The 12,089-nt window shown below is 41.6% G+C and overlaps 1 protein-coding gene across 2 annotated transcripts in view; it reads left to right on the top strand.

The window, feature by feature from the left end:
• The window catches only part of SEC23B (SEC23 homolog B, COPII coat complex component), a 33,285-nt gene extending 21,747 nt beyond the window's left edge, over window positions 1-11,538 (top strand). For both annotated transcript variants that reach the window (XM_043883773.1, XM_043883772.1), the window contains exons 16-21: window positions 620-781; window positions 1,647-1,733; window positions 3,008-3,163; window positions 3,535-3,600; window positions 7,910-10,101; window positions 11,219-11,538. In XM_043883773.1, coding sequence (XP_043739708.1) covers window positions 620-781; window positions 1,647-1,733; window positions 3,008-3,163; window positions 3,535-3,600; window positions 7,910-7,999 — 561 coding nt within the window. In that variant the 3' untranslated portion in view covers window positions 8,000-10,101; window positions 11,219-11,538. The remainder of the gene's footprint in view (window positions 1-619; window positions 782-1,646; window positions 1,734-3,007; window positions 3,164-3,534; window positions 3,601-7,909; window positions 10,102-11,218) is intronic.
• The last annotated feature ends 551 nt before the right edge of the window (window positions 11,539-12,089 follow it).

Genomic DNA, 12,089 nt, shown 5'->3' on the forward strand with positions numbered 1-12,089 from the left:
GAACTTGTTAGGACTTTGGTACACAAACGGGTATTACCTTATCAGATACTCGGTTTGGTGAGTGGGCCTAGATTTCAGTCTTTAGCTTGTGTAGCTTGGACTCTAGGGCCGCAGGGAGGCTCGAGAGCCCAGCTCACTGGACAGGCTGGCTGGGCGGTTCTGATGTGTGTCTGTCCGGCCTGTGTCCGAGCTGTCGAGGCTAGAAGGAGGCCCACGAGAAGACAAGCTTCTCCGCCTTGGCCCTTCCATGTGGAAACTTTGACTCCCCCAGAGAACCCCCTCTTTTTTAGAAATGTTTATTTCTAATTGTAGTGAAAACTCCACAGCATACGATTGACCCTCTCACCCATTTTTAAGTGTGCAGTTCAGTAGTGTTGAGTATGTTCGATTGTTGAGCAGCGGATCTCGGCCACTTTCACCTCAGGAAAGAACGGTCATCTTTCAGCTCTCCCCTCCCTGTTCCCCAGCCCCAGGCTGCCATCCCCGCCTCAGCTCACCGCGCCCGGAGGCCTTGGTCCTGAGGGCTGGTTCTCCTGTCTCCGGGCTGGCGGTTCTGCTCTCTGGGGGTCTTAGGAAGGTGACAGCTGTATGCTTTGTTCTTTTTTCTTTGTAAATGCAGTTCATGTTCCATCTTAGAAGGTCTCCATTCCTTCAAGTCTTCAACAACAGCCCTGACGAGTCTTCGTATTATCGGCACCACTTTGCCCGGCAGGACCTCACCCAGTCCCTCATCATGATCCAGCCCATCCTGTATTCCTACTCCTTCCACGGGCCCCCAGAGGTAAGGGCCCTGGGCACTAGGAATCGCCTGATACGGAGTGCTTTTACTCTAGCAAGTTCACTCTTAGAGCAAAACCATAAGAGAGAAATCTTTGAGTCTTTATAGTAATTTAGCAGCATTTCTGAGTATTAAAAAAAAATAACGTGCATAGGAAAAAGTCACAGGATGCATAAAATTAGAAAGCAGTCCAGATGTTCATTATTAGGGAAGTTAAGTAACCAGAAGTATTCACAAAGTTTATGTAACAGAATAAAAAGTAAGTCCTTATGTTAGATTAAAGATGATTTTTAAAAAGCCGCCAGGAATGAAAAACTATAAAGAAATAAACCGCAATGTCAATATTTGTTGTTCTTTAGTAGAAATTTTCAGATTTTCCTTAATGAGTTTAAGTTTACTTTTATTATTGAAATAAAAGTCATAAATATATTTTTAAGTGAACTTTAAAACTGGTATTAAAGGATGTTCTTTTTCATGTAGGCATTGTAGTTCTCTGTCATCTACTGCAGTAGATTTGCGAGAAATGTGTCTCTGATAGAATTTATTTCTAGTACAAAACAAAATTTGGAATTATTTCTGGTTCCTAGAGCAGAAGATAACATTCATCTTGCTTCCCAGTTGATGAGAGATTATTTAAATCTCTTTTTTGAACAAAGTTGAAACCTAGAGCTGCCCGGTTGGAGCAGAAAGTGGGAACTTGGCACGAAGAGGGGGTGAACCTCCCTGCGGTGTATATTCGGCCCTGCAGCTGCCCGGGGGGGGAGGGGGGTGGTTGGCTCTGGGTGGGGGTTGGCCCCGGGCCGGGGACTGGCAAGTGGCCATGTGGGCACCAAGGGAAGACCCATGCCGTTCTCTCCCTGTGTTGCAGCCCGTGCTCCTGGACAGCAGCAGCATTCTTGCTGACAGAATTCTGCTCATGGACACTTTCTTCCAAATTGTCATTTATCTTGGTGAGGTAAGACCTTGGTTATGGTATTTGTATACTTAATAATCAAAAAAAAAAATAATAATTTCAATATTACTTGCTATAAGTAAATTTCAGGTGGTCCTTTTACATTTAAAAAATTTTTTTATACAATTTTTAAAGGTTACTTTTCTCACGTTGTTAAGTATATCCTTAAGCTCTATCCTGCCCCTTCCTCCTCCCACCGGTAACTGCTAGCTTGTTCCCTAGATCTTTGTGTCTGTTTCTCTTTCATTATGCTCACTAATTTGTTGTATTTTTCAGATTCCACTTATAAGTGAGCTGATTCAGTATTTATCTTTCTCTCTCTGACTTATTTCACTAGCATAATGCCCTCCACGTCTATCCATGTTATTGCAAATGACAAAATTTTGTTCTTTTTTTAGGGCTGAGTAGTATTCTGTTGTGTATATACCCCATGTTTTCTTTATCCATTCTTCTGTTGATGGACACTTAGGTTGCTTCCATATCTGGGCAGTTGTAAGAAGTGTGCTATGAACATTGGGGTGCACATATCTTTTGAATTAGTGTGTTTGTTCTTTCAGATATATGCCCAGGAATGGTCATATATGATAGTTCTATCTTTAGTTTTCTGAGAAACCACCATAGTTTTTTTTAGGTGGTCCTTTTAAATCACTATGATTTATTGCTTTCTGAGTTTTCAGACAAAATCAGTTTACTTTTTCTCAGTGAACTTTTTATATTCACACTGTCCTTTCAGAGTTGCATTAGAGTCACTAGTAAACACCGCTGAGTTTGGGACTAGAGTGTTTATCTGAGATAACATGGCCCAGTGAACCTTATGCCAGGTCTGTGGTTCCCAAGGATGGCTGTGGATGGTGTTCATTTCTTTCTCAGAGAGGTTTGTGCCCTAAGGAAAGGAGGGATTCCTCAAAAGAAAATCCTCTATGTTCAAGGATGTTTTCTTTTTTTCTATTATATATTGATACATTCTTTACCTTCAGTTCATTTCTTTTTAACAACTGACTTGACTGTCTGGTGTCTGTACATTACAAGTGATTTCAAATGTCCTGCAAGGAAGAAATGGTTTTCTAATACTAACAGGTGTTTTATAACCTGAGACTTTTTTCAGATGGGAGTATCCTGGTCAGATCTACTTGGGTCCCCTCTGCAACTCATCTTTCCTGACTTAAGACCTTGTCACTAGAAACAGGTCCTGGGTGGAGTGTTAGAATGTCAGGGCCATCCTAAGACTGTCATTACAGCATCTCCACAACAAGTTGTGATTTGTCTGTTTGCTGCAGACCATCGCCCAGTGGCGGAAGGCAGGCTACCAGGACATGCCCGAGTATGAAAACTTCAAGCACCTCCTACAGGCACCTCTGGATGACGCACAGGAGATCCTGCAGGCGCGGTTCCCGATGCCGCGGTACATCCACACGGAGCATGGGGGCAGCCAGGTGAGCCAGCTTGGCCTGCTGCTCTGCTGGCCTCGTGCACGATGCCTCCTGAAGGCTCTAAATCCACACAGCTTGGTCAGTATTATGTGGTGACCAAAATCAACAGGCAGGGCAGCTTCCAAATATGACTTCTTTCTAAATGAGTGGTCAGAATATTCTGGTTTGGAAAGGAGAGGATTACCAGAGTAAAATACACCTCGTGTTTCAGGAGCCCAGTGAATGGAGAGCCTTGGGCATAAACTGAACAAACGGGTTCCCATGTGGTAAAAAAGCTTCTAATTTAACCAAAAAAAAAGTAAGACCTTTTTTTCCTGTTAAACTAATACTAATGCCATTTTTAATCTTTAAATCTACTTTTTTTTTTTTTTAAGGCTCGATTTCTTTTGTCCAAAGTGAATCCGTCTCAGACACACAATAACCTGTATGCTTGGGGACAGGTGAGTAACTGTCAGGAATTTGAGGAGGGGCCGGGCTACTTTTTTAAAATTTTGCTTTTAAATTCTACAAATTTGGAGGATTCTCTGGCGGTACAGTGGTTAGGATTTGGTGCTTTCACTGCCACGGCCCAGGGTTCGAGCCCTGCCCTAGAACTAAGATCCTGCAAGCCACATGGTGTGCCCAAAAAAAAAAAAACTCAAAGTGAGAAAATTAAATGCTACAGATTGAATCCCTTTTGGCCCAGAGATAGTAATTTGGGTATTTTGCTTGGAAGAAAACTTTGAATAATATAGGAATTTTCCATTACTAACATTTTCAGTTTATAAGGTTTAAGTTACCCGAGAAAATGGTCAGAAATAATAATTCATCACTTTTGATTACACACCATTCTGAGTAGCCTGATGAAGCCTCACACCTTCCTGTTCTCTCCCACCTGTGTTCTCTTTGTCTGGTGTATCCACACTGTCCACACCACCTGCCTGTTAACACCTGTATAGGAAAACCTTAGTATACGCATGGTTCCATTCTACCCGTGTGTGGTTTCAGGCAGTGGAGTCATGGAACCTGTCCACTGTGGATAAGGGGGGGACTGGAGTCTACTGTGTAGGCTGGAGGCAGGATACATGTGGATCCTCTTCGGCAGTGCACAGTGGAGTCCGCTGGGATCAGGCCAAAGGACTGGACGCTGACCTGTGACCTCCATGTGCTCCACTCAGAAACACGTAGCATCTCCCCCAGCCCTGCGCTTCCTGCTCTGTCTGCCCTCTGCTCCTGCTCACCACTTCTCACATCTCTTCACTTCTCAGCACCGGCTTCCTTCTTTATTTGATTATTCCCAGCATTTATGTCTCCCTCAAATGAATCTTGTTTTTCATTGTACATTCTTAGAGAATTCTTGGGGGTGGTAATTGTAAAATTTATATGCAGTTGTAAGAAATAACACAGAGAGATCCCCTATACCTTAACCCAGTTCCCCCAGTGGTAACATCTTGCAGAGCTGTAACAATATCATAACCAGGACATTGATGAGGTCAAGATACGCATTTCCATCACCACAAGGATCTCTTGTGTTGCCTTTTATAGTGACACTCACGTCCTTCCTGCCTCCACCCTTTCCCCAACACCTGGCAGCTCATCTTCTGGTTTCCATTTCTGTAATTTTCTCATGAAAAAGGTTCCACAGGGAACTATATTCAACATCCTGTAATAAACCATGATGGAAAAGACTGTGAAAAATAATATATTTACATATGTATATATAGCTGAATCACTTAGCTGTATAGCAGAAACTATTGCGAATCAGTGAACATATATGAAACCTCTTGGGGGATTGGCCTTTCTCCCCTTATAAGCGTGCTTATCTAGAGATCCAGGTGGTTGGATGTGTGGATAATTTGCTTCTTTATTGGTTGAGTAGTGTTCCATGGTGTAGACATACTGCAGTTTATCATTCACCCATGAAGGACAGCTGTGGTGTTCACAGTTTCTGGCCATAAGGAATAAAGCTGCCGTAAACATTCTTGTACAAGTTTCTTGAACATAAGTCTTCATTTCTCTGCAATAAATGCCTAGGAGTTCATTAGTTGAGTTGGCTGATAGTTAAACAGTTGTTAAAGAAACTGCCATACTCTTTTTCCAGAGTGACTGTCTCCTTTTATATCCCCAGCTGCAATGTATGAAGCATCGTCTCTCTCTCCTTGTCTGCATATGATGTTGTCATTATTCTTATTTTAGCTGTTCTGACAGATGTGAGTGGTATAACATTGTGGTTTTGATTTACATTTTCCTAATAGCTACTGATGTTGAACATCTTTTTTGGTGCTTTCTCATCTGTGTGTCTTCAGTGAAGTCTGTGTCTTTTGTCTATGTTTTAATTGGATTTTTTTTTTTTAAACGATTGAGTTTTGAGAGTTATATATTCTTGATGCTAGTCTTTTGTCATATTCATTCTTTGCATATGTTTTCTCTCTCTTCTGGTTTGTGTATACATTCTCTTCACAGGGTCTTTGCAAAGCAAAAGTTATTTCTGTGAAGTGCATTGTTTTTAAAAATATGGATTGTGTTTTTGATGTCAGGAAATCTTTGTCTTACTCTAGATTCCAAATATCTCCTATGACTTTTTTACTTTAAATTTGCATTTCAGTCTGTGATCCATTTTGAGTTAACTTTTGTATGAGATGGGAGGCTTAGGTTTATTTTTTGTTTATAGGTGTCCGATTGTTTCAGTACCATTACTTGAAAAGGCTACCTTTCTTCCACTTATTGCTTTTGTATCTGTGTCAGAGATTATTTGGGCATATTTGTGTGAGTTCACTTCTGGGGCTTCTGTTCTGTCCTGTTGACCTGTGTTTGTCTCACTACTAGCACCATACAGTCTTGGTTATCGTAGCTGCATAGTAAGTTTTGAAATCAGGTAGATTGGTTTCTGTCACTTTTTTTTTCAAAACTGCCTTAACTATTCTGATTTCTTTGCATTTCCATATGAGTTGTACAATAATCTTGTATCTATCTTTTAAAAATCTTGCTGGAAGTTTGGTAAGAATTGCATTGAACCTGTCTGTCAATTTGGGGAGAGTTGGCACCTTTATTGAGCTTTCCTATCTGAACTCAGTATGTCTCTCCATTTATTGAGTCTGTTTTTATTTCTTTCATCAGTTTTTGTTGTTTTTTTTTCTTGAGTGACTCTTAGTGATACTGTATTTTTAATTTCAGTGTCCAGTTGTTCATTGCTAGTACAGGTCTTTAACTTACTGTGGGATTACACGTGAATAAATGCATCATAAGTTGAAATTGCATTTAATACACCTAACCTGCCAAACATCATAGTTTAGCCTGGCCTACCTTAAATATGCTAAGAGCACTTACATCAGCCTATAGTGAGGCAAAACCATCTAACACAAAACATATTTTATAATAACACAAAACGTATTGAGTATCTCATGTAACTTATTAAATACTGAACTGAAAGTGAAAAGCAGAGCAGTTGTCTGGGTCAGAATGGTTGTAAGTGTCTTGGTTGTTCACCCATGTGATCAGTGTGGCTGACTGGGAGCTGCCCAGCATCACAGGAGACTGGGGCTGTGTATCATTAGCCTGGAAAGAGACCAAAACTCAAAATGTAAAATGTGGTGTATGATTTCTACTGAATGAGTATTGCTTTTACGCCATCATAAAGTCAAAGAATCATAAGTAAGCAACCATAACATAAAGTTATTTTTGTAGACTTGTGTCCTTTGACCTTCCTGAGTCACTTGCTACTTTTGAGAGTTTTTTGGTAGATTCCTTGGGATTTTTTACAGACTTCTGCAAGTAGGAGCAGTTTATTTCTTCCTTTCCAATCTGAATACCTGTTATTTCCTTTTCTTGTCCTCTTATATATTTTCTGGGTCATTGATTTCTGCTCTAATCTTTATTTTCTTCTGCTTGCTGTGGTTTTATATCCTTCATTTTCTAGGTTCTTGAGGTAGGAGTTTATTGATTTGAGACTTTTCTCTTCTTCACTATATGCATTTAGTGCTTCTAAATCCCTTTGCAGCACTGCTTTTGCTATGTCACACAAGTTTTGATTGTTGTATTCTTGTTTTCATTCAGTTTGATACATTTTAAAAAATTTCCTTTGAGAGTTCTTTTTTGACTTTTGGATTATAAGTGTTGTTTAGTTTCCGGAGATTTCCTTTTTGTCTTTAGTTATTGATTTTATTTTGATTCCATTGTGGTTAAACCATATACCTTGCATTATTTCACTTTTAAAAAACTTGATGGTTTGTTTCATGGCCCAGGATGTGGCCTGTTTGGCCTCTGTGTGCCATGGTCACTTGATGGGGTCTTCTGCTGTTGGATGGATTTACAGATTGTTCTACAATGTCAGCTAGGTCCCGTTAGTTGATGGTGATGTTGAATTCTTGCATACCCCTGCTGATTATCTGTATAGTTCCAGAAGTTTTTGAGAGAGGATGTTAACGTTTCTTACTCCTAATGGTGAGTTTGTTGCTCTTTTGAATTCTGTCATGTGGGAGCCAGCCCTGGAGGAGTCCTGAGAATTACACAGAGGATGAAGTAAGAGAGCATGCGCTCACAACTGTGTAGTGGCAGGGATGGCCAGGTCCGAGTGGATCAGGGAGGGTTTTGTGAGGAAACTATGCTTCACTTGAAAAAATTAGTTAGCTCTGTAGGGGATGGGGATGGGTGGCAGGAATATTCTTGGCAGAGGGACAGCACTTCTAGTTTCCTGAGGGGAAAGTCCCTAATTCATGGATTCTAGTCAGCTTTTAAGATACCTGCCAGTAAACCCTTGTCATTTTATTTCAGGAAACGGGAGCGCCCATCCTCACTGATGATGTTAGCCTGCAGGTGTTCATGGACCATCTGAAGAAGCTGGCTGTCTCCAGTGCTTGTTGAGCTAAGGATATAGGCAGGAAATGGAAGAAAACACTGTCACTTTGTGTTCACAATTTTTTATAAAGGCTTAACATTCCTTTTACTTTGCTGGTGGATTTTAATAAATAATCAAAGGAAGTGTTAGTAACTCTTTAGATTTTAATTTATTTGTATTCCTTATCTGTGCCCTTTTCTTACTCCATAAAATTATAAGGTCATAAACATTTTCGTATTGGTAGAGGTTTATATGCTTTTTATATCCTAACTTTTAGAGCCTGTATAAAATCAGAGCTAATGTATTTTGGCAGCGTGCTTACATGAAAATCATAATGATCAGAAAGGAAATAAATCTGAAGAAAGCACTGGTTAAAATAATGCTAATACATATTTTATTTCTGAAGTCTCTGTGTAAGTCTTGAGTATGTTTTATGTAAATTCTCCAACAAGTAATTCCTGAACTTAATCTTCATTTACTGTCCAAATATTAACAGATAAGGAAACGTAAGAAATATGTGCAGCTGTTGAAGCCAAGTGGTCTGGAGTCGCATTGTCCCTCCCTCACCTGAGATACAGAGAACAGATTGGTGGTTACCAGTGGAGGAGGGATGGGGAAGGGTGAAATGGATTAAGTGGGGGTCTGTTGTCCTGTGATGGAGGGAAACAAGGGACTGTGGTAGTGAGGTCACTGCAATGCATACAGAACTTGAATTATAATGTACATGTGAAACATGTTATAAACCATTGTTACCTCAATTATAAAAATTCCAGCTATTCCAGCCAGTGGAGTTCATTCTTGTTGTGAGGTTATGTCCCCTTTTAACATAGGCCCCCAGTGGCTAAGATGGTAAAGAATCTGCTTAGGATGCAGGAGACCTGGGTTTGATCCCTGGGTCCAGAAGATCCCCTGGAGGAGGGCATGGTAACCCACTCCGGTATTCTTGCCTGGAGAATCCCATAGACAGAAGAGCCTGGAGGGCTACACAGTCATGGGGTCGCAAAGAGTCAGAGATGACTGAGCAACTCTCACACAACTTCTATGACAACTGTCATCCAGGAATTTCTTTTGTTGGACTCCTCTGTTAATTTCCAGGAGTAATAAGGACCTAATCTATGGCACAGATTAGCTATAGCATCTATAGCACATCTATAAGGACGTAATCTATTGAGAAACTCTACTCAATACTCTGTAATGACCTATATGGGAAAGAATCTAAAAAAGAGGGGATCTATGTATATGTAAACTGATTCACTTTGCTGTACACCGGAAACATAACCGCACTGTAAATCAACTATATTCTGATAAAAATAAGAAGTGCCAGGGGATTTCCTTGGCAGTCCAGTAATTAAGGTTCAGCTTCCAGTGCAGGGGTTTTGGATTCATATCTGGTCAGGAAATTAAGATCCCACAAGCTAAGGGGTCCAAAAAAACGGGGGGGGACCCCAAAACAAGTGCCAAGCCTCTGTAAGGCATGCGGTTACAATTATGCAAGCTCCAATACTTTGGCCACCTGATGCAAATAACTAACTCATTGGAAAAGACCCTGATGCTGGGAAAGATTGAAGGCAGGATGAGAAGGGGACGACAGAGGATGAGATGGTTGGATGGCATCATCGAATGACTGGACTTGGGTGTCTGAGCAAGGTCCGGAAGTTGGTGATGGGCAGGGAAGCCTGGCGTGCTGCTGTCCACGGGGTCGCAAAGAGTCGGATACGACTGAGCGACTGAACTGAGAGGTCTGCTTGAGAGATGCTGTCATAGGGCCCCGTTACGTGGATGGCAAGGTCGTGGGTTCCAGGCAAAAGACGGAAGTCCCGAGCCCAGCACCACACCTCCTGAGTTCTTTCCGGGCGGGACGTCGGTACTACACGCCCCAGGATGCACCGGGGCCAGCGCCGGAAGCGGCTGTCCAGAGCGGCTTTTCGTTGGAGGCAGCGGCGGTGAAACGAGACTGGAAGGCCCGCCTTCACCCGAGACTCGGAGGAGTGGGGTCTACGCGGCGGCGTCATGCGGCCGGCACAAGCTCTTAGTTGGTACCGGCGGATGTCAGTCGTTTACGGACTGGGCGCCTGGACCCTGCTGGGCTCCTTGATTTTCTTGAGTCAGAAAAAGAGCAAGCAGCCAGGTACGGCTCTCGGGCAGGACCTTCGCAGACGCGCGGCCTTGCGTGGGCCGTGTCCGGGCGGTTAGCGGAAGTGGCTTCGCGGTGCCGCTTCCCCAGGTTTATTCTAAGGAGCGCCGGGGCGACTGCTTAGAGCTGCTCGGTATCATGGAACCATGCAGGAAAAGGCCTTTTAGAGTCTTTTTCCCCGACCCTGCGGAGTTACTGAATGAGGCCATCCCTGTCCTCAGAATTTGAAGAATCTGCGAGGTTCCCGGTGAAATGGCAAAAGACACTAGAGGGTGGTTTAAAGAGGCGATGCTCCTATAGCATCAGTCCTCTTCCCATTCAGCGAGCAAACGATTTCAGGAGTTGGACCTGCCGAAGAGTATTGAAATCTTCCCAATAGATTCCCAAAAGAGGAAATACTCCAGCTTTCAGAAATGGGCTGTAAATCTAGTTTCCTCCAGAGTAGGGGTTGCCTGGGGCTGAAGGCGAGAGTTGGTGGGGAGCGACTGCTAAAAAAATCAGGGTTTTCTTTTTTGTGTCTGATATTCTTAACTTTATTTAGTGCTGATTGCACAGATCTGAAAAGACTGAATTATATATTTTAAGTGAGTTAAATGTGTATATGAAGAATATATTTCAGTAAAGCTTTTAATGTAAAAACTGTGCTGATGATTTCGTTTGGTGTTGAAAATTACCAGTGGCCTGAAAGTACACACATCCAGTATTGAGCGTTTTAAAACATTTATCTCTGTAGTGGTCATTAAAAAAAAAAACAAACACGTTTATTTATTGACTGCGGGTGTCTTGGTTGTGGCATGTGGGATCTAGTTCCCTGATTAGAGATTGAAATGGGACCCCTGCATTGGGAACTCCGAGTCTTACCATCTGGACTACCAGGGAAGTTCCCTGTAGTGGTCATTTTTTAAAAAAATTATTTAAAAAATTTCTTTTAACAGAAAATGGTGTCAGGAATCTGATGGGGCGGGGTAATTCTTACCTTAATTTATTTAATTTTCAAGACTCTACTAATAATTCTAATGACTGCTGTATAGTTAAAATTAGTGATCAACTATAATAAAAAAATAAAAGTTAATGATGCAGATGTTCCTTTTTTTTTTTTTTCTTCTTTAAGGTGATAAAGTAGAACAAAAGGATGCCTCAAGAAACGAACTATCTGAGCCCCCAAAAGGCTTTTATGTGGAAACGATTGTCACATATAGAGAAGATTTTGTTCCGGTTACTGCCAGGATCATCAACTATTTGAAATCATGGACTAGTGGCCCTGGACCAAAATCATGATTGACTGCTAAACTCTGAAAACAGAACTTTGGTTCAGCATATACATTTGAGAGATAGCTTGATTTCCACTTTCCATTTGTGAAAAGTGAATACATTTAAGTTTGCTGTAAAATAAAAAAATAGGCAATAAATATCCCCTTGAAGAAAAGTAAATTGCATATTCAGCAGGTGTCCTTCTGTATTCACAGGAGTGAAAGATTGAAGTGAAATATCATACTGAACTTTGTAAACTTGGTTTTCTGAAATTAGTTGATGTAACTTTATACTTCTTTCATGTTGCTGTCAAACAGAGCTTTTGTGGTCCCTTTAAGATTAGGTTTGGGAAACCGCCTTGTTTACTTTGGGACTTAGAGCAGCCCTTTGTGCACTATGTGGGTGCTTGGTAAGTGTATTATGAATTGGGTCGTAACTCCTGGATTCAGTAGACTCCCTCTGTTCTTTAGGAGCAGCACAGATACCCTCATCCTTTCAGCTGATGTGGATTAAATCCCAGCAGTGGCTACTAGTATTCTAGAGATGGGGGTACAGAGTGAGGACAGCAGGGTCCCTGCCCTCTAGTGCTGCAGGGTTCTCTCCACTGGTCTCCATTGGGTACAAGTGACAAACCCATGTAAATGCACCTAAATCAGAAGGAGATGTATATGAAATATGTGTATGGACATGGAATTCCCCGGCAGTCCAATGGTTAGGACTTGGAACTTTCA

Source organism: Cervus elaphus, chromosome 23 (assembly GCF_910594005.1).
Source record: "Cervus elaphus chromosome 23, mCerEla1.1, whole genome shotgun sequence".
Lineage (NCBI taxonomy): Eukaryota > Metazoa > Chordata > Mammalia > Artiodactyla > Cervidae > Cervus > Cervus elaphus.